This window comes from Meles meles, chromosome 19 (genome assembly GCF_922984935.1).
Source record: "Meles meles chromosome 19, mMelMel3.1 paternal haplotype, whole genome shotgun sequence".
NCBI lineage: Eukaryota > Metazoa > Chordata > Mammalia > Carnivora > Mustelidae > Meles > Meles meles.
The window spans coordinates 49298872-49321410 of NC_060084.1; the positions used below are offsets into that span (position 1 = coordinate 49298872).

Sequence of the window (22539 nt, forward strand, 5' to 3'; positions counted from 1 at the left end):
TCTGCTCCTCAGCAAACCCTTCTCTACCTCCTTCTTTACAGCAGCAACCTCTGTCACTCTCTAGCCCCTTCCCCTGGTTTACTCTTTCTTCTTAGGACTTACCGTTCCATGGCTGTCACATTTTACGGATCTGTCTCTCCTACCCAAATGTCAGCTCTGCGAGAGGAAGGGCTGCATTCTACTCCCTGCTCTATCCATTGCACCTAGCACACTGCTTGTCCCACAGAGGATGCTGAATAAATATTTCTTAAAGGAAAGGAGCACATTAATCTATCCACCCTTTCAACTCTGTGCTAGGTAATGCCAGGTTCATAGTGGTCACTGAGACAGCCTCGTCCTGCCCTCGTGGGACTGACAGTCCATTCCCCAGTGATGATACAGAATGTGCAGGGTCTGTGAGAGCCCAGAAATGGCGATTGACGCAGCCTGAGAGGTCAAGGAGGCCTTCCTGGAGGAGGTTCAGCTCAGCTGAGACGTGTAGGACAAGTGGGAATGAGCCAGGCCTTGTCTTGGGGACCAAGTGATCAACACAAACCCAGCCTTGCCTTTCTTCACAGATCTCCATTCTCTCCTTCAGTCTCATAGAACTTGAGTTTGAAGAGGTCTTAACTCTAGTTCAAACCTATACCTTTCCCTGATTTCAGTCTCTCCTCCTTTCTCCCCCTCTCAAGTCCTCTCTCTCTGAATCTCCATCTCTCCTCTCTCCCTCCTTCAAGGTCCCTATTCTTGGCATGTCATCTGTGTATCTCAGTCTCTCTGAACGTATCTGGGTATTTCTCTACTTAGCTCTTTTCTGAATGTTTGTCCGTCTCTCTGTGTCTACCTCATCTCCCCCATCTCAGAGGGTCCCTGAGCTCTCTTGCCCCTCTCTGGGTCTCTGTCTTCTTCCAGTGAGCTGGTCTCTTTCTACCTCCCTCTCCACCGCTGTTGTTTCCCATCTCTCCTTGTCCATTTCTCCTTTCTGGAAGTCTCTTCACCTACTCATTGATCACCCCCATCAATCCAGAAGCCCTCCACTCTCGCCCCACCCTGGCACGGTGGTGGGGGGGTGGTAGGAAGGGGGACTGATCCAGCCCCTCACACCCACACCGTGGTCAGGCTGTCTGCTCTGTTAATGGTTAACTCAACCTCTATCTAGAATACACACCAGCCAGGCTGGGGGTGACTCCCCTGCCCACCCCCCACCAGCTGTTCTTAAAGGACCAGGTGTCCTTGGCAGCTCTTCAGCCCTCACCAGGGGACTCTACTGTCTGGAGGCCTCTTGCTCTGGGGATGGAGGAGGGGAAGGGAGAACTACCCAGTGGTGTGTGGGGGGGAGGGGGTTGCAGAGCTGGGAGAGGGGAGGTCACAGGCTTGCCTGAGGATGGGCTGCCAGGCCTGGAGCTCCATCCAGCGTCTCCCTTGCCCCAGGCTTATCGCCTGGTATATTTAATCAGGGGTGGTTTTCCCAGCCCTGCCCAGGGCTCAGGCTGGCAGTACCAGGGGTGACAGAACACCCGAGACCTGATGCGGGGGTAGGGGGGTGGGGGTGGTGGAGGAGGGGATGGGACCCCTCCCCTCCCCAGCCCAAGAACTGGGAGTTTAAGAGTGGCAGGTCCTCCAGGTGTTGAGGACAAAGTCCCCGGGTCTCTGATATTTGGGGTTTGAGACGTGTGGGTCTGCAAGATAGGTGTGGGACACGTGCATAGCTGAGAAGATGGGCCAAGACTTTAGGGTCTTCCAGATTTAGGTGACAGAACACCTACGTTTCTGAGATCTGGGGCCATCTGGGGTCTCAGGACTGTGCGACAGTGCTGTGGCTCACTCCCCATCTTTCCATCCATCCACTGGCCATGGCGCCCCACATTCCCTTCTCCGCAACCTCCACTTTGGGGTGGCAGAGGCAGACCACAGGGGTGGGGGCTGGGCTCTTGGGGCAGGCCCCTCCCCTTAACCCCTGCTTTGCCGCTAAGCCTGCTAAGGCCCCGCCCCTTGACGCCAGAGAGCAGGAAGTCCTGGTTAATGATCAGCCCATCGGGACAGGTGCGGGACAAGGCCGCACACATCAGAGGCGGCCGCGGGGGCTGTACCTTTTACCCTGCCAGTCCTGGTGTCCTAGGATGGCCACCGTTGAGACTGGTCTCCCTAGATGGACGCGAGGAGAGCAGTTCAGGGCATCACCAGAGGCAGGAAACAGTCACCTTGTTTCCAGGGATTCTGTTAGTGTACCCCATGGAGGTGAATTTTCTCTCTCGTAGGACAGTCCCTCTAAGAAATGCAGCTTTAATATTCTGCCTTCGGAGCAAGAACTCACTGCCCACCCCTTCTTGGAAGACTCCTGATGCCTCCTTCCCCTCCCTTCGAGGGCGCTGAGTCCCCCACATCCTGGGTAGACACAGGAGCTGGACCAGAAGGGAAACCTCCTTCCCGAGCTTGGCTCTGGCTGAGCCTCAGTTCTATCATCTGGAAAACGGGCAGACGGCTAGAACGCTTGAGGAATGGCCCGCATTCCTAAAAACAGCCAACGGCCCGCCTGAGGGAAGGGCGCCACCTGGAGGCTACAACGCAAAGTCCTTTCCTGCAGGGATCAGTTCGGTCCCAGAGGGGGCGCAGCATCTCACACAACTAAGGGACCAAGAAGGAAAAAAAAAAAAACCCATCTTTCGGTTTATTGAAGGAGGAAAAGGGGGCGGGAGAGGGGGGGCAATAAAATGCTTTTGCTTTGTTTATAAAGAGCGAGATTTCAGGAGGCCCCTTCTCAAGGAGGAGGGGGGCACCTCTCCCCCAACTACAAGCAGCAGCAAAGCCAAGCCAAGGAGGGGAGAGGAAAACTGGAGGGGCCAAGGGACCCCACACAGCCCCTCGAACAGAAGCCACAAGCTTTCTCCCCCCACCCTCAATGCATCTACCCCAGGGGACCCATCTGGGATGAGGAAGGGGGTATGTACACAAGTGGGGGTAGCACTGGGCCGGGCGGGGGAGGGAATAATTTATCCGCAGCAGCGGTGGGTAGCAAAGGGGTGGGAGGCAGTAGACTGGTGGCAGTGGTGGCCTAGGGGTCCCGTTCTTTCTTAACCTTGATGTCTCCAGCAAGGATAGTGGCGATCTCGCCCTGCATGAAGGCCCAGGGGACAGAGGAGCCCACCAGGGGGCACTTGTCTCCACTGGGGCAGTACACCTCCCCAGCAGGGCCCTGTGCCTTGATGAATTCCCGTGAGCAGGGAAAACAGAACTTGTGTCCGGGCACTGAGGGGCACTGGACGAAGTGGGTATCTTCCAGCCGCTCCCGGCACAGGGTACAGCACAGGGGTGCCCCAGGGGTCGCCCCGGTGCCGCCACCACCCCCGCTAACAGCTTCTGCCCCTGCGGTGGGGCTGACTTCCGCCTCACCGTTGCGGGCCACAAGACGATGCTGGGCAAGAGGCTGGGCTGTGGAGGAGGCTGCGGGGCTGGCACCCCCAGCGCGCACGGGGCCCCCACTCCCGCCAGGGTCCTTGGGGGAGTGGCCCAGGGCCTCCGCCACGTTCTTCAGGGCGGCGATGGGTGAGGGCACCCCAGGGGTGTCAGCGGAGTACGGGCCACCCGGGGCTACCCAGTGCCGCTGCTGCTGTTCCTCGGTGGTCATCTTCCCAGCTGCCTCACCCTCGGGCTCGGGGGATGCCTTGCGACGGCGTGGCGTGGGCGCCAGGTTCCGGGACGGGGCTCTCGGGGGTGGACCACAGAGAGCTGCAGGGGCTACCTCTGGATACTGCTGGGGCAGGGCCTCCGCGGGAGCTGGCTCTCGGAAGCTGCGGACACCGTCGGTTAACAACTCCCCCAGCTGGCGCCATTCCCCTGAGCCGTGCCTCCGTTCATATTCGAGGTACTTGAAGCCTGATGAGGCCAGAGCCTTGCCCGGCTCCCGCAGGGCATCATGAAACATCTGGCGAGCCACGGCCAGGACTCCTGCGTACACGTTGCCAGAGCCACAGGGGTATTCGGTAAAAAGCTTCAGCTCGAACTCATAGCCCGGCGGGCGGGCAGTAGCATCAAAAGCGAACACCCGCCCCACCAGCCCGTGATCCTTCTTGAAGCGGACATTGAAGGGGGCACAGGCCGACAACGCCAGCAGCTGTTCCCGCACAGCTTTGGGGCGCCCGTGCCACTCCTCCGCCCGGCCACGCATGGCCTCGTTCAGTTCTGCCAGACAGTCCGCATTCCTCTGCTGCTTCTCCTTCTCGAAATCGGAGCCAAAAGCTGGACGGGCAGGACTCAAGCCGGGTGCCAGCGTCAGGCCTCGGCTTCCCAGGCCAGATACCGCAGCTGCCAGCAGCCCGGGGGGCACCAAGCTGGGCATGGAGCCAAGCAGAGCCCTCCGCGCCCCCTCCGCCACGGCCTCCTCGCGGCCCAGCCCATTAGCCAGGCGAGACCCCAGGGTGTACTCCAGGGCGGGAGAGGGCAGGGGGAGGCGGCCCGACGATGTGGCCCTGTCATAGCGGTCCGGGCCAGAGATGCCACCGCCTGTTCCTGACGGCTGGGGCTGGGCCTGTGGAGGCGGTAACTGAGGCCCCTGGGCAGCGGCCGCAGCCAGGTCCTTAGTGGTCGGGTGCTTGAGGGCGGGGGGCCCGGGAGAGCGGCCCTCGGGGAGCACGTGGCTGCGCTTGAGTTGGCGGGCAGCGTCGATGAGCAGCTCGATGCGATCCGCACCCTCGAAGTTCACGCAGCCGCGACACACCGCCTCGCTGAAGTCCCACACCATGGCCCACGGCATCTTGGGCAGGTCGCACAGGTAGCACCACTGGCGGCGGGACGCCTGCACGGACGCCATGACCCCCGCGCGCGCGCCGCTGAGCCCCGGCGTTCCACCCGCCGCCGACGTTCGATCCGCGCCGCAGACGTTCGATTCGTGTCTCCGGGACCGCGCAATCCACAGTCAGGCCTCGGACTCGGCCTCCCCGCCGATCCAGGCCCGGCCCCCCTTCCCCGCCCCCTGGGCCCTATGCCTTTTTCCTCACTCCCGCCTCCTTGAAAAGCCTGTTAGAGGGACGTCGGCGCCCCTGCCCGGTCTGGGTTCCGGGCCGAGGCGCACAGCTCGGGCCCCGAAATGGGCCGCGGGCACCGCTGCCTCGGGCTCCCGCCGATCCCGCCGCCGCCGCCGCCGCTGCTGCAACGGCCGCCGCCGCCTCCACCTCCTTCTGCCCCAGAGGCCGCTTCGCAGGGAAAGTTACATAACGCGCCGGCAAAGCCTTCTGGGAAACGTAGTCCCGCCGGGGCCGATTCTTAAAGGGGACGGCTGGCGGCGGAGAGCTGGGCTCGTAGCCTCTCCGAAGCGCAAACCCTACCATTCATCTTGGCGAGGCAGGGAGTTCCACGCGCTCGGAGGAGCTCAGGCACAGGGCTTGGGGGCGGGGATGAGTTATGAATGGTCGCAGCTATCACGGATTCAGAAATAGTAGGAAGTGGACATGCTTTCGGGCGTCTAGTTTCTGTTCCGACTTGCTGTGCAGCTTTAGGCAAAAGTCTTGCTCTTTCTGAGGCTCAATTCCCTGCCCATCAAAGGTGGGCCAATATCTGTTTAGGGACGCAGCAGCTCCTGGGGCGGAGAGGAGAGGCCCTGATTGGATGGTTTCAGGGTAGGGGACGGGAAGCTGGCAACTAGGAGAGGGAGGGTTCTGCTTGGCACCCCGTTTGCCTCCAATGTTGTGTATCATTCTCCCAATGGGGCCGGAAGCCGCCGGAGAAAGAGGAAGAACGAACGCCTCTGCCACAGTTGCCTCATCTATTAAAGAGAGTGGCCCATCGCCCTCGAACTCGGTTCCATCTCTGCCGGCGCGCTCTGGTCTACAAAGGGTTACACTGTGTTTCTCCCCAGCTCCCCACTGCCACTTCACTACAATTCCCAAAATGCTCTGCAGGGAGGACAAACTGACGCACTTCCGCTGCCTGGGAGGCAAGGGGAGGCCTTCCCGATTGCCGCTGTCTCCTACCCCCCGGCTCAATTTCTGGGGGTTTTAGGTTTTGCGGGAGCACTGCGTTAAGGGAATACTCACCCTCTACTGACCGCTAATTTGGGGGAAGGGAGGGAGGCCGGGGATGGTCAGCAAGAGTTGTAGGGAGTAGTTTTTCTCCAACCTCCAGTGCTTACTACCTGATCGTACCAACCAGGCTTTGCGGACATCCCCACCCCATCCCGCCCCCGGGAGGGATTTCTTCCCAGCATCGGGAACAGTGCGAGTCAGGCTGGAAGAGGGAGGGAGGGAGAAGTCTTCAGGTTCTAACTCCCATCACCCTCTTCCTCTCTCTTAAGCCTGGGTCCGTGATAAGAGCTCAAAAATATTTGAATGAATTGTCCAACTTGCATTCATTAGGGGCTTTCGAACTAATCGGACTACTCCCTCTCCCACACCCCGGTGCAATCCTAGCTGCTGATTTTGTTATCCAAACATCGGTGTCAGCTTCACAATTTCGCTTAACATCTGTATTTTCTGGAAATTGACTCCCTTAAAAAAAAAAAAAGGAGGAGGAGGAGGAGGAAAAAAAAGAAAAGATTACTTTTGCCTCATCCTAAGCAATACAGGCATACCTCGGAAATACTGCGGGCTCCTTCCAGACTACCACAATACAGCAAACCTAGCAATAAAGCAAATATCACAATAGAACAAGTCAAATGAACTTCTTGGTTTTTCCAATGTATCTAAAAGTTTACACTATGCTACAGTTTATTAAGTGTGCACTAGCACTATGTCCAAAGAAACAATGTATATACTTGAATTTAAAAATATTTTATTGCTAAAAAATGCTAACCATCATCTGAGCTCTCAGAGGTCAGTGATCACAGAGCGCCATAGCAAATGTAGTAATAATGCAAAAGCTGGAAATACTGCATGAATTACCAGAACGTGACACAGATATACAAAATGAGCAACTGCTGGAAAAATGGCACCGACAGACTTGCTTGATGCAGGGTTGCCACAAACCTTCAACTTATAGGGGGAAAAATGCAGTATCTTAAAGGAAAGCACAATAAAACGAGGTATGTCTGTATTATGGGCAGAAGTGTAGGTTTTTAACTACATTTTTGGGGAACTAGCTACATTTTAATCAAGTTTAATACCACATAAGAGCTATTAGAAAGGCCATCCATATGGACATGGGTGGCTCAGTTGGTTAAGCGTCTGCCTTTGGGTCAGGTCATGATCCTTGGGATCAAGGAGCCACATCAGCCTCCCTGATCAGCAGGGAGCCTGCTTCTCCCTCTACCGCTCACCCAGTTTGTACTGGCTCTCTAAATAAAAACATAAATTCTTAAAAAATAAAAGCAGCCATCTACGCATCACCTAAAATTGCCTTTAAGTCATTCTTCAGTAAAAACTAGTGTGTGTGGGGGGGTGAGGTCTAGAGTTCTGGCTGGGGTCCAGCTTCAGGTGGGCTGAATTGCGATTGGCCCCTGACAAGTTTAGTGTAAGTCTCTAAACTCAGGAAAAAACATAGACCCCCCACTAGAGTCTGCATTTCACCGGGCAGCCTCAAGTTAAAATGAAAACATGCATATAAATGTTTAGCATGGTACCTGGCCCAGAAAAGGAGCACCATACATGGAGACTGTTTTTAAGCTGCTCATTAACTCAAAGGTACAACTCTCCTCCTGTGCTGGGCGATGCTGAGGACACAGCACAGATCGAGCTAGACTCAGGCCTTCCCCTGATGGGGCTCATCCTGGTGATGGAGGCAGATGCTCTACTTAAATTTACTCAAGTATTATTTAACTATGTTTTCCCCTAACTGCTTGGGAGAGGGAGTGCCAGGAAAGACTTTTCTGAGGAGGTGAGACCTGAAGGATGAAAACAGAATGGAGCTCTTGTGGACTCCTACATTTTTTATACCCATTTTACAGATGAAGAAAAAGAAGGCCCACACAGCTGGCCAGGGTAGTGCCTCTGAGTGAATCAGTGAGTGCAGCAGGTTTAGGAGTAAAACAAAAAACAAAAAAACAAACCCAGCTCTTGCATTCATGAAACTGGAGGGTCGGGGTATGGGAACCAGCTTTAAACAGATAAAGGCATGTGCTCATTTAGGGACCACAGGACACTAGAAAAAAATCTAGGCAGGCCCATTCTAGCCTGGAGGAGGAAATCCAGAAAGTTCCCCTGGAGGAGATGACACTTAGGCTAATTTCTGAAGGATGGGTAAGTAGGAATAAGACTTGAACACAGAATTTGATGGGTTTAAGGAAAGAAAGGGGAAAACCGCCAGCCTCCAAGTTGAACGGGACACCACCTGTCCACAGAGGGGTGGGGGCAGGTGTAAGTGCAGAAACCCCCAGGCCTGTTTCAGAGCCCAAAGTAATTGTATTAAAAATAAGTTTATTCGCATCTCGTCACCACTCGGGAGAAAAGGAGGGGGTTGAGCTCTGGAGGTCAGAGAGCAATGGGAGGCAGAGGGCCCAACCTGTACCTCCCCAGTGAGAACTCCACCCCCCTCTCCCTAGGGTACAGACTGCAGTATCCTTTGTCATCCATATTCTGATTTGTCTCGAGACTCCCAGCCCCTCCACAGTCTGGATCGGGAAGCGAGGAGGCCCCTTCGGGTCAATTCTCTTCAAGTCAAGACCAGGAGTTGTTAGGGAAAGGGGTGTGTGCAGACCCGAGGGATTCCCTCCGCAACCCACGAAGGGCGATAATAAGTAAGGTAAAATCGATGGCTTAGAAGTTAGGGTTTGGGGAAGCAGCCAGGCAGACAGCGCTGTACTGGAGAAAGGGCCGGGGCACCCATCAATGAGGTCCCCTGAGAATCAGGCACTAACTAGTAGAGGGAGTGGGGTGCTCGTGCCCCTGCAGCAGGGGAGCCCGGGGGCAGCTGAGATGGGGAAGGTACATCACCCTCCTCCACTGGGCTAAGCTGGGGGGAGGAGGTGCAGGCAGGAGGAGCTCAAACCCAACAGCAGATTTCATGGAGATTTCCATCGCCCCCCGCCTCTTCCGTGTAGGGAAACCTTTCCTCCTCTTGTGTGGGGGGGAGTCGTGGGGAGGAAGCGGGGCTGGGGGTGGCCGGGGGGTCCCCTCCTCGCTCCTAGGGGCGATGATCACCCCCCTGGCTGCGACCACCGCTCCGTCCACCACGGCAGCTACCACGGACACCGGCTCCGGGGTGATCTCGGCTTTGGGCGTAGGAGGGGACAGGAGGGGCCTGGTGGGTGGAGGCGGGGGGCGGGGGCGGGGGCGGCGGCGGGGGCAGCCTGTCCACCGCCGTTCCCGGCAAAAGGGGCAGTAGGGCGCTGAGGGCCTCACTCAGTTTGGCCAGTCCCTGCTGAAGGGTACCAGCCAGCTCCCGGATGGCGTTGGCAGTCTCCTGCTGAGCCCGCAGGAAGTCCAGGGAGGGGTCTGGGGCCGAGGGCGTGGGTGGTGGCAGTGGAGGAGGGGCTGGGGGCGGTGGAGACAAGGCCAGGCGGGGCAGCTGGACCGTCTGCAGGGCCGGAGGGGGCGGGGACTCACGCTCCTTGGGTGGCGGGCAGCCCCCTTCCTGGGGACTGCAGGAGGGCCGGGCCCACTGCTCGGGGCTGCTGGAGCCCCCCTTGCTGTGGGCTGGTGTATCTGTGGAGAGAGAGAGGTACATTAGGTGACGGCCACTCCCCCATGCTGTCTTGATTTCCCCTTTCCGCTTCCCACGCACCCTGGCCCCAGAGCCATCTTTCCAAAACCCGAGTCAGATCGTGCCTTGGAGGAGAACACAGGGGAGAGAGTCAAACCTATTTAACAACCACCTGAAGGCCGATGCCGGCCTTAGTGGAACCGGGGTCCTGGAAGTCCCCTGCGGAGCCAGGCAGAATCAACATTCTAGAAGGCTTTGAACACTCTGGAACCCCCGCCCCCAGCCCCCACTCCCCCACCATACACCTCTCAGGCCGCATTGCTGGGCTTTGTCCAATCAGGTGGGAGGAGTTCTATTTCAGCTGTGGTCTGTACCAGTTCAAACCCAAGCCTGCTGCCTGCGATTCCTGGCTCCCCTCTCACCTGAGATTTGATTCATGTTCATGAACTTGAACAGAGTCTGCCAACAGAGGCTCCCAGGTTTCCCAGCCGCACTGGAAACCTCTCCTCCAGTTGTGTCCTTGCGTACCCCCTCCATCACCTAGCAATGGCTCACACTCTCTGGCCCAGAGCTGACCTCCTGGTCCTCCCCCATCCCGCCTCTCCCCATGGGCTGATGGCCCCTCTGTCCTTTCTGCCACCTGGGGCCAAAACTTTCACTTCTCTTCTCCCCCAAGACACCTTCTGTGTGCAAATGTCACTGGCTCTACCTTCAGACTATTTTCAACATCCAACCTGTTTGTTCTGTCCTCCTCTACCTCCACAGCCCCTCCTGGTCCAACCACCCAACATGTCCCACTTGGACTGTTGAGGTCCCGCCAAAATAACGTCATTTATGCTACCCGCAGAGGACCACCTGGCCTCTGATCCGTTTATATGAAATGTCCCAAATAGGAAAGTCTACAAGAGACAAAGAGTAGATGAGTGGTCGCCTGGAGCTGCCCAGAGCGGGGGGTGATGGCTAAGAGGTGCGGGGATTTCTTTTCGGAGTGATGAAAATGTTCTCAAATTGATGCTAGTGACGGTTGTACAACTCCAGGAATAAAATAAAATAAAAGCTCCTGCATTGTCCGCTTTAAATGGGGGGCTGTACAGTACAGGAATTGTATCTCAGTCAAGGTGTGTAAACAACACAAGTCACATGTGGTCTTTCTCTGCTCAAAAGCTCCCTGGGGGTCTCATCTCTCGCATAAAATCAAAGCCCTTGGGCCCCCCCTGCCAAAGGGTCTCCACAATTTGCCCCACTACCTCCCTGACCTCATCTGTACCCCTCCCCTTTGTATCTCATTCAGGAGGCGCCAGCTGCATTGGCCTTCTCGTTGGTGGTCCACAAACACAGCAGGTCTGCCCCTGCCTCAGGGCCTTTGCACTTGCTGTTCCTTGGCCTGGAAAGCTCTTTCCCCAGACACCTGGCTGGCTCCCTCCCTCAGCATCTCTGCTCAAATATGGCCTCCTTGGGAAGACCCACCATGACCTGCTATCTACAGTAGGTCCCGTCTCTGTCCTTTTCTCTCTCCTAACCCTACCTGATTTCTTTTATACCACTTATCTCCACCTGGCATGGGGTCGCTCTGTGTTTGTTGTCTCCTCCTCCTGATGCCAGCTCCATCAGGCAGGGCTTTGTTTTGTTCACCGCTGTTTACCCAGCGCCTAGAACAATGTCCAGCACAAAATTTTTTCTTTAATGAAAAAAGAACTGTAGCTTCCAGGGAGTCAGCCCTGATTGGGGCCCTGGGCCCCAGGTCCTTGCCGCAACCCTCCCAGGGCTTCCCAGCACCCACAGGGGACATAGGCCAGCCCCTCCCAAAGCCTGCAAGGCCTCAGCTCTTACCCCTTTCTGTCCCTCTTCCTTGGCTCAGGGCCAGCCAAGGAACGTGCAGTTCCCTCCACCAGGAGTACCCCCCCTTGCACAGCCCCTTAGACAGCTCAGAGACTCCTTCCTTGGGGAAGCCTGCCTCCTGCTCCAAGGCCAAATCTGATCTCCCTTACTCTCTTGCCCCAGCAACAGCCCGCCACCTCTAGCCTTAAATGCTGGGGCACTAGCCTCCCTGGGCCAGCCAGGCAGGGGGAGGCGGAGAGAGAGGTGATAACCAGCGCTAATGCTTGTTGAACTCTTTGCTGGCTCAGCCCCGGGGTGAAGCAGCTAACCTTTCCTCCTATGTTCTTGCAATGTGTCCTCTTAGCCATTCTCTGGGGGTAGGTGCTGTCATTATTTGCCCATTTTACAGATGAAGAGACCCGAGGCCCAGAGAGACGTCACAGTGCTGGTGAATGGGAGAAGAAGGATTTGAACCCAGATGGAACCCATGCTTTTGACTACTCCTTGGACAGGGCTCTGGGCCCAAGGGCATTGAGCCCCCCTCATGAGGGGTGTGGGCACTGTTTGCCACTCCGAAATACCACTCTTCGAGTCTACTGAACAACATAAAGTTTCCCAGCTGTCGTGTCCACAGGGATCATAGAAGGGCCACCACAAGATTTAAAATCAGTTATCTGCAAACTTTGGGCCTCAGTTTCCCCACCTGTAAATAGGTGTGTGTGTGGGCAAAGGACCAAGTGACCCAATAACAGAACATCTCCCTGAGGGCCATCATGGGGATTAACTGAATCACCCCAGGCACAGGGATGAAGCCAGTGCCTGGCACACAGCAAATCTTCAATGCCGTTACTGTTATTTTATTTATTTATTTATTTTTCAAGTATTAGGTCCGAGAGAAATTATCCTTAGGTCTCCCTCTAGTGTCAACAGAGATGTCTCAGGCTGCCCCAGACCCTGTTCCAGTCCTGCAGTCAGAGCAGTTCCTCATTTCTATGAGTTTGCACAGTGGGTAATCTCCATGTGAGGTCCCAATCAAGGGTGCTTTAGCACATTGCTGCCCCAGGGCCTTTGCATGTGTGGCTTCTTCTAGCTGAAGTGCTGTTCTCCCAGATATCCAATTGACTCACTTATTCTATTCAGTCTCTGCTCAGATTCCACCTTCTCAGGGATGCCCTCCTTGACTACAGGGCCCCCTTCCATCACTCAGTATGCTTTTAATGTGCTTTATTTTTCTCCTTAGTTCTTATCACCTCCTGGTGTATGATCTGTTTGGGGGCTACTTGTTGTGGTCTGTCTCCAGTAACTGGAAAGCCAGCTCCATTGTCTTTCTCTCCACAGTATTTCCAGCATCTATCACTGTGCCTGCCTCAGAAGAGGTGCTCAGTAAATATTTGCTGACTTAATGAATGAATAAAATAGTTGTACAACTCTGGAAAAAATAAGTTTGCCATCTCTGCTCTGGTTCCACATGGCCATTTCACAGAAACAATGGGGTTTGAGATTCATATTGAGAACAAGGGTCCCAAGCAATTGTGTCTCTCTCTCCTGCTGAGGACGCTTTCAGTCCTCCCCAGTGCCCTCAAGATAAAGTCCCAAGTGATGACCTTCACTCACATACCGCGTGTGATCTAATTCTGGCATACCCATTAACTCTCAGTCAATATTAATTGTTGCCGTGATTGTCAGGCAACCACTAGCCCAGTGGTTAAGTGCATGCGCTGTGAGTTGGACACAACCTGTATTTGAGACCCTGTTCTACTACTTACTTGCTGTGTGACCTTGGTTAGGTGAACAAACCTCTCTGAGTCACATTATCCTGAACTTGTTTGATCACTTCTATGTCCTTCCCTTCCTCAAAACCCTCCAGTGACTCCTTCTAGCACTTAGGATGGAATTCCTCACCTCAGCCTAAAAGGCACTACCTGGTCTGGCCTTTGCTGACCTCTCCCACCTCATCTCAAAACATTTCCTTTCTTCAGTCTTTTTACTTTCCCATTCCCCTAACTTGGAAACTTCTCAGTTCCCAAACTGGCTAAGCCTTCTTGTCTCAAAGCCACTGTACATGCTGTTCCTTCTACCAGGAACACTTCTTCAGCTCCTCATTCTTGCTGCCTCTGATGTCGCCTCCTCCAGGAAGCCTTCCTTGACCTCCCAGCCTGGGTCACATGCCTCCTCCACACTCCCACAGCTCAGCCCCAGAAGGGCAGTGCTGGGGATGTCTCAGTCACCACTGTGTCCCCAACACTGCCCAGCATAGGGCAGGTGTTCGGGAAATAGCTGTACAAGAAAGAAGGATCCAGAGTTAAGACTAAGTGGAAGTCTGTGCACTCTGCTCTGCATACTTGCCCTACTCATGGCATGACCTTGGGAAAGTTACCAAACCTGTCTGAGTCTTTGATTTACAAAATGGTAAAAGAGTTCATACCTCCCAGCACTGATAATCCCATCATGAGCTAAAAGTGAGTGTCCAGGAGATGTACTAAGCAATTTACACGTATTAACTCCTTTAATCTTTGCAGCAACCTTTTGAGGTGGGGACTATTTTTTTCAACCCCATTTTACAGAGGTGGAAACTGAGCCACAGGAACTTACCCAAAATGACACAGTTGAGTGGCAAAGTTGTGACGGGAGCCCAGACAGCCTGCCTCCGTTGTCACCACCTTACATCGCCTTCAATGAAATCTTGTGTGTGTGCTGATAATCCCAGGTGTGGACTCTGGAGCCAGGCCTCCTAGGTCTGGGTTCCATTCCTGACTCTGACAGTCATGAGCTGTGGGACTTTGGGCAAGTCACTTCACTTTTCTGAGCCTCAGTTTCCCCAGACTTAAAATGGGCATAATCACAGCACCCACCTCACAGGGTTGTAAGGGAGGTCGTGATGAGCCACGGAGAGGGCTCGGAACAGTGCCGAGAACACAGCTGACTTGGTGACCATCTGCTCTGCCTGTGGTGAGGCTGGAGGAACTCACCTGCCCGTCGGTCCTCCCTGCGGTCCTCAGACAACACGTAGCGTTGGGCGCCGGCACTCGGGGCCGGCGGCTGTGAGGAAGCGGCCCCGGAGGTCTGGTCGGCCCCTGCACCAGCTCCTGGCCCCGCCACGCCGGGCCCCAGGATGGCAAAAATGGTCTCCTCCTCCGCGGAGAAGGCGTCCTCGGCGGCAGGCCCGGCGCCCTGAGTGGAGTGCGGCACTCGGGCCAGCTTCTCCTTGGTGCGGCGCTTGAAGTCATTCCAGCGCTTTTGGACCTCCTGGCCGGTGCGCTTCCAGCTGGTGATGCCGTTGATCTTGGCGGCGATGCCGTCCCACACACGCCGCCGCTCCGCCACGCTCACCCGACGGCTCTGCGCGCCATAGAGCTGCGGGTAGTGGGCGCGCACCTCGCGGATCAAGATCTGGTTCTCCTCGAACGAAAAGCGCGGCTTGCGCAGCCGGGTGGTCTCTTCCGCTTCGCCCGCCGCCGCCGAGGCCATGGCGCCCCCCGACGCCGCCGTCCGGCCGCTTGGCGCATGGGGGGGCGCCGGCGCTGCGGGCACATGGCGCACGGCGCTGGCGGGGGCTCGGCGTCCGCTCGCCGCCCGCCCCACCCCGGCCGCCCCAACACCGCCTCCTCTGTCCCCGGGGCCAGGGGTTGGAGTAAAGCGTGGCTGGGGGCGACGGGCCACGCGGGACATTCAGAGTGCCTAATAATAGCTGACACCCGCTGGGCGCTCCTCTGGTGCCTCGTGCGGTGCAAAGTGCCACGCCGAGGAGTTGATGGAAATTGGGGGAGGGTCTGGAGGGGTGGAGGGAAATGAGGAAAAGCGAAAGAGGGGGTGTCTGCAGGAGTTAGAGGAGAATGGGGGCATAGGAGGATGCGAAATGGAGGGAGAATGGGGGTGTCTCGGGGTCGAAGAAGCATGGGGGTGATAGGGGTAAGGAGATGCTGAAGGAGAGATGCAGCAAGAAGCGGGGATCTGGAGCAGAGAAGCGCTCTGGGGGTTCCGGGGCAATAGGACGTAAGAACGGTCTGAGAAGGGGTCCTCAGAAGGGATGCCCGGGAATAACGGTGAGTTGGGGGCTTCTGGGACAGTGAAGGAGCTCGGACTATAAAATACGAGGGATTAGGGTCTGCTGGGATTGTGGGGGCTCTGGGAATTGCCAGGAATTAAGAGGAGCTCTGGGGGTAATGCGGTCCGGGAGTAAGAGGGGACAACGGAGGCGGTGGGGGACTCCAGGAAGAGTGAGGGTCATGGAGGGTGGGGACCGAGTCGGGCCGCGGGTCACTCACCGGCGCCGCCGCAGCCCCCGCCTGCCCGTCGGTCAAGGCTCGGGCTTCTGCGGCCTCTTTCCTCCCCCCTCCTCTCTCTTCCCCCTCTGGGCCCCGCCCCCGGCCGCCCCGAGAGCCACGGCGCAGGCGCACCTAGCGCTAGTCAGCTCCCAACGCCCTTACCGCTAGAGTTTCACGCCCCTCCCACGGCGCAAGCGCAGAATTGCTTTCCACCGGCCTCCTCGAGCTGGGCTTAACTGCGCAGGCGTTAAGTCGCGGAGCTTCTTGATGCCTCGGCGGCGTACGCGGAAAACTCTGTACACGCATGCGCGCCCCTGGCTCTCCCGCTAGCTTTGGTACCCCGAGCTCTGTCGCCGCGCAGGCGTAGCAATCCTCGGCGGTGGTGGGAGAAATGATGGAGAGATCGCTGAGAACGAGCGCCCTCCTCGCCTTTTGACAGTCTTCCTGCCTAACCCAGAGCTCTTACCCTGCTTGGGTGTCTTTTCCTAGGAGAGTGGGGAGGGAGACGGCGCTGGAGGCCAGCGCTCCGTTTCCAAGACAACTGTGTGGGTGGGGTGGGGGCGTACGAAAACCCGATTGCAGCGGGTTCATACCTGCCCCAGCGCGGAACTGCTCTGGATCCGCCAACCAACTATTACCCGTTGGGGCGGGGCACCCTGGGGATAGTCCACCTCAGGCGGGTGGAGTAACCATGGCAACCCGTCAACCTTCCCACAGTGCCTGAGGGGGCCCCCTGTCCACACACTGACGTCACGGCGGGGAGAGGGAGAATTTAGAGGGAGAATCTGGCGAGTGGGGAGGGTGATCCTGGCGCAGGTATGACTTTAAGCAAATGCGCGGAGGCAGGAGTGAATCTAGAACACGGGTTGTGTGAGGTGGAAGAAAGCATGATGGAGTTAAGTCCTGCCGAGAAATTTGTTTTGCATCCCGCAGGAGTTCTCAAGGTCATTCAAGAATCGGTATTTCATTCATCTAGTCAACAAATAGTAAGCACCTCCTTGGTTCCAAGTGCAGTGAATACGAAAGACAAAAATCTATACCTTTACGGAGCTCACATTTTAGTCGGGAGTAACAGACAATGTGCAAAATAAGATAGCTAAGTGAGGAGGTGATGAGTATTATGGGAAAAAATGGAGGTAGGAAACGGGGTTGGGGGGTATGGTGTTCATGTGTATGTCTGTAATTTTAAAATAAGTTGGCAGGGGGCGCCTGGGTGGCTCAGTCGGTTAAGCACCTGCCTTTGGCTCAGGTCATGATCCTGGGGTCCTGGGATCCAGCCCTGCCTCGGGGCTCCTTGCTCTGCGGGAAGCCTGCTTCTCCTCCTCCCACTCCCTCTGCTATGTTCCCTCTCTCGCTATGTCTCTGTCAAATAAGTAAATAAAATCTTTAAAAAAATAAAATAAGGTGGTTAGGGGAGCCCTCCCTGAGAAGACGACATTTGAGTAGACACACGAAAGAGGTGAGGGAGCAAGTGCAGCGAGAAGCAGGACAGTGCCTCCTGTGTTCCAGGACCGTGGAGGAGGCCAGTGAGGAGGGAGGGCAGGGAAGTAGATGGCACAGGCCTCATGGATCCCTGTAAGGAGGCTGGCCTTTACATGAGTAAGAGTCACAGGAGAGCCCCTGTGCAAAGGAAGGAAAACCATTCTGGTTTTAGGAGGATTCCTCTGGAGAACTGGGTTTAGGAAGCCAGAGTGGAAGCTGGGTGCCCCGTGAGTTGTGGAGAAAGGTGGTCCGGGAGACAGGTGGTGATTCCAGTCAGGGTATTAGCTGTGGAGGTGAAATGAAGCATAATGGGGTACAGAAACTTCGAGAAAGAAAGTTCAGGATGACCCCAACATCTTTGTCCAAAGCAGCAAGAAGGTTGGAGCTACCAGAAGCAAAGAAGGACAGGGCTGCAAGAGGATCCAGAGTTCAAGTTTAGGGGCACCTGGGTGGCTCAGGTGGTTGAGCTGCCTTCCACTCAGGTGAGGAACCTGGAGTCCCTAGATGGAGCTCCGCGGGGAGTCTGCTTCTCCCTCTGTGCTCCCCCTGCTCATGCAATCTCTATCTCTCTTTCTAATGAATAAATAAAATATTTTTTAAAAGGGCGGGCACCTGGGTGGCTCAGTCGGTTAAGTGTCTGCCTTCAGCTCAGGTCATGATCTTGAGTCCTGAGATCAAGCCCCACATCAGGCTCCCTGCTCATCAAGGAACCCGCTTCTCTCTCTGTCTGCCGCTCCCCCTGCTTGTGCTCTCTCTCTTTCTCTCTGACAAATAAATAAAATCTTAAAGAGTTCAAGTTTGCCCAAACCTGAGGTGCCCTTTACTCCACCAAGTACCAATGTCAGGCAGTTGGATATTCGAGACCGGACTTCAGGGGAGAGTTTCAGATTTGAGCTATAACTTTAGGAGTTGTCAGTGATTAAATGACATGTAGATCCCTAAGAATAGGCGAGGTTAAAGAGGGAGCAACTGTAGATGAAAGTCCATGGCCAGAGGCTGGGGCACTCCAGTGTAGATGGCTGACGTCGGCAAAGGAGGTTGAGCAGGTGCATTCAGTGAAATGAGAGGAGAACCAGGGCTGTCTGCTGTCCTGGAGGCCAAGTGAAGGGGCAAATCAAGGATGAAGGAAGAATTAATGAGGCCAAATGCTGCCTAGAGGCCAAGTCCAGTGAACCTGAGAACTGAGCACTGGGACCAGCAGTATGAAAGTCATTAGTAATCTTGAAGAGGGCAATTTCAGTGATGTCTTGGGGGCAGTAGTCTGATTGGATGGGTTCAAGAAAGGGCTTATTGGAGTGCCTGTGTGGCTCAGTTTGTTAAGCATCTGCCTTCTGCTCAGGTCATGATCCCAGGGTCCTGGGATTGAGCCCCACATCCCTCCATCTGGTTTCCTGCTCTTTGGGGAGTCTGCTTCTCCCTCAGCCTCTGCCCCTCCCCCCACTCATTCTCTCTCTCTTTCTCTCTCAAATAGATAAATAAAACCTTAAAAAAAAGAATGATTGATTGATTGATTGGGTTTGGAGAGAGCCAGTGTAGACAGTTCTTTCTTGCCCAGCAAAGGGGTGTATCTAGAAAAAGTCCTGGGGTCCTATTTAAGATAGGAGATGGAATAGTGTGTTGTGTGCCGATTCATGATAATTCAGAAGAGGGGAGATTGATGGTGCCAATGAGGGAGGGGAGAGTGTCTGGAGCAATGTCCTCGAATAGACACCGTAAGTGGGACCCAGGGCAGGAGTAGAGGGTGGCCAAAGGGGCAAGAGCTGTTCAACTACAGAAAACATCGGGATGGGGAGGACAAGGAGGCAGGCAGGAGGCAAGATGTGATGTCAGGAACGTATGAATGTTCTCTTCTGTTCCTTAGGTTGTCTCAGGAGAGTAGGAAGCAGGGTCTGAGGTGAGAGAAAGGTCCTGAGGTTAGGGAAGACACAGGAGAAAGCCCTGAGATAGTGAGTGAGTGGCCAGGGAAATGTAGACAAATAGACCCAATCATTCAAGGTCATTGGTTTGAAATTGAAGTGAGTTGGGTTTTTCTCTAATTACATTACTTTGAGTGTGTGCAGGTCCAGTGTGTAACAAGGCGACTTTCACCGGGCCTGGTTTTGTATGGGGTCCTACCATGTGCCCCAAAGGCCCGTGAGGGTCCTACCATGAGGTCCTACCATGTGCCCCATGAGGGGTAGGGGTCCTGGGGTCAGGGGCAGCTCATGCTGGACCTTATGGGCAACATTAAGGAGCTTGAATGCAATCCTACGGGCAGTGGGTTCTGAGTAAGGAGGGACAAGGTCTGATTTGTGCTTTAGAAAGACACCAGCCTCCCTCCCAGCCACTGTTGTATAGATAAGATAGTAGATGGGAAGGGGGAGGATTATTGGCTAGACTCAAAGGAGGAATCTGGGACAGGAGAGGAAGAGGGATGGGAGAGACTAGACAGGGATGGTGAGAAGGGTAGAAATGAATTGGAAGACATTTGAGAGGTAGTATGTACAGGGCGTGTGACTGTCAGTCTGGGGAGGATGGGGAGCCCTCTAGGTGACAGCAAGTATTCTGGTCCAGGTACCAGTTGTATGGAGTTGGTTAGGACATAGTAAGTATAAGGCGCTCAATAGGTATTATGGGTTGAATGTTCCCCCGAAAAAAGATATATTGAAGTCCTAACCCCTAAGACTTCAGAACGTGACCTTCTTTGGACGTAGGGTCATTGGAGATGGAATCAGTTAAGATGAGGTCATACGGGAGTAGGGGGCGCTCTTAACCCAACATGACTGGTGTCCTTACAGGAAGAGGAAAAGAGGTACACAGAGGGAAGACAGAGACAGGGATTGGCCAAGGGAGGGCCCGGGCAGCCAGAGGCTGCAAGAGGCAGGGAAGGATCCTCCCCAGAGCCAACACCTTGATTTTGGATCTCTAGCCTCCAGAACCAGGACAGTGCCTTTGTGTTTTAAGTCACTGGTTTGTGGTCCCTGGTTATGACAACCAGGGGAAAACTCATATGCTGGGCACCCAAAGGAGGCACCCGGGACGCTTGTGGCCCCACAGAAGACTGAGTTGGGGGAGTTGGATCTAAATCAGGTCTGGGGCTCATGAAAAGGCTGGAGACAGGGAGCCATGGGCAGAGGTGAGGCGTGTGGAGCCCTGCAGGTGTGGGTATAGGAGGTCAGAGAGCAAGGGCTTGGGATGGGGACAGATCAGGGAAGTCTTTCTAAGTATTAACTTTGGGGCCTGAAAAATACTTAATAGGTTGTGACAAGCATTAAAGACATGAAATAAAGCAAAATCGGAAAAAATTGGACTGTGTATGAAGTACAGCACAGTACCTCTCCTTTCCAGAGAGGAAAAGTGGGGATTAACCCCAGAATCTACCTCATTGAACTGTGACTTTCAATAGGAATCAAGTAACTGAGTAGCTCCCGGTAGGTACTAATTGTTCTGTTAATATTACTAAGATCATTATTTTGTGAATCTTTTGTTCCCAGTGTGCTGAGTCTGTGTGTGTGTGTGTGTGTGTGTGTGTGTGTGTGTGTGTGTTGAACCAAGATGCAAAATAAACTTCTCATTGTGGTTTGCCATGAAAAGTGAAAGCAATGGGAATTTAGGAGAGGAAGTCTCAGCTCTGTTCTTTAAACCTGTGAACTAATTGGATCAGGCCCACCCCGATTATCCAGGATAATCTTCCTTACTTAAAGAGAACTAAATATAGACTTTAAATCGCATCTACAGAATACTTTCATGGTGACACCAGGATTAGTGCTTTAATACTGGGGACTGTAGCCTTACCAAGCTGACACATTAAAATGACCACCGTAACCACAGACATAATCAATAAATAAACAGTAAAGTATGCTAGATGGGGGAGGCCTTAAGGAGGAAAGAGAAGGAGAACAGGGTAAGAAAGATCAAGAGTGTGAGAATGGGAAGGGCTCACAGAGAAGGTGACATATAAGCAAAGAACTATAGGAAGCAAGGAAGGAAGCCACGTGGCTATCTGGGGCAAGGGCAATCCAAGGAGGGGAAGGGTAGGTGCAAAGGCCCTGAGGCAGGAATGTTCCTGGAGCATTCAAGGAGCAGCCAGGAAAGAGCGGGTGGGAGAAGACATCAGAGAGAGAGGCCATAACTTGGGCTTTTACTTAGGGAGACAGCGACCCAGGAGGGCTCTGAGCTGAGGAGGAGCATAGTAAACTTGTGTTTTAACGGGATCAATTTCGTTGGGTTTTGAAATATATTCTAGGAGGTCAAGAGCACAAGCAGGGACACTAGCGAGGAGATGACTGCTCAGCCCTGGTGAGAAGTTGTGGTGGGGATCAGGTAGGTAGTAGTGGGCTGGGGGGAGATGGTCAGATTCTGGGTGTGTTATGAGGGTAGAGCGGACAGGATTTCTGTTTTGGAAGTGATGAAACATCTAAGCAGGTATTTCATTGGCCATGGTACACTGTGAGGGTAGAATCTGGGAGAAAAGTTTACATTTGTCAGAGTGACTAGGAGAGGGAAGGAAGGGATGGTGGGAGAAGAGAGGGAAGAAAAGAAAGTTAAAGAGAGGAAGGGAGGGAGGAGACCAAAAGGACAGACTGAAAGACAGAAAGCAACAGGAAGAGAAACCTAAAAAGTGAAACTCTTGGCGTGCTCAATACAGATTAAAGTTAAAAAGACGTTAGTTAACGGACCTACCTTTTCCTCTGCTTCGTACGAAATCCTCCAGAATGGGGATGCCTGGGTGGCTCAGTGGGTTAAGTATCTGCCTTCAGCTCAGGTCATGATCCCGGGGTCCTGGGATCCAGCCCCATATCAGGCTCCCTGCTCAGTGGGAAGCCTGCTTCTTCTTCTCCCTCTGCTGCTCCCCCTGCTTGTGTACGCGCGCTCTCTCTCTGTGAAATAAATAAATAAAATCTTCAAAAAAAAAAAAAAAAGAAAGAAAAAAATCCTCTAGAATGGCCCCGATTCTGGTCAACAGCAGAAATCAGCTTTAACTTCTAGGCACGCCTCACCAGGACACTTGGACCTCCTCAGATGCACAGATTCATTTTCTAAGACCCACAAAACTGCGCACAGTGGGAAGCTGAGGTTCAGGGATTTAGTCTTAGGCTTGCATTCCTCGGGGACACAGTGGGAACTCTGTGGGCTTCTAGATCAATCTTGAGTGGATCTGATTTTCCTTCCCCAGTACTAAGTGGGTGCAGAATGGCTGCTCCTAAGCCCAGAGTGGATCTGGAGGGAGGAGGTCACTTTTTTTTTTTTTTTTTGACAGAAATCACAACTAGGCAGAGAGGCAGGCAGAGAGAGGAGGAAGCAGGCTCCCTGCGGAGCAGAGAGCCGGATGTGGGGCTCGATCCCAGGACCCTGGGATCATGACCTGAGCCGAAGGCAGAGGCTTTAACCCACTGAGCCACCCAGACGCCCCGGGAGGAGGTCACTTTTAAGCATTCACTTCTCTGCA

The 22539-nt window shown here is 54.5% G+C and overlaps 2 protein-coding genes across 2 annotated transcripts; both read right to left on the reverse strand.

Moving 5' to 3' along the window:
• Positions 1-2624: 2624 nt before the first annotated feature.
• On the reverse strand, positions 2625-5150 carry IRF2BP1 (interferon regulatory factor 2 binding protein 1). The gene has a single exon (XM_045986699.1). The coding sequence runs from the start codon at positions 4784-4786 to the stop codon at positions 3032-3034; it is 1755 nt and encodes a 584-aa protein (XP_045842655.1). The 5' UTR covers positions 4787-5150; the 3' UTR covers positions 2625-3031.
• Positions 5151-8301: 3151 nt separating this feature from the next.
• On the reverse strand, positions 8302-15734 carry LOC123931726 (Myb related transcription factor, partner of profilin). The gene is given in 3 exon segments (XM_045989209.1): positions 8302-9164; positions 9166-9548; positions 14334-15734. Coding segments are annotated over 3 exon segments (1491 nt in total). The 5' UTR covers positions 15034-15734; the 3' UTR covers positions 8302-8756.
• Positions 15735-22539: the final 6805 nt, after the last annotated feature.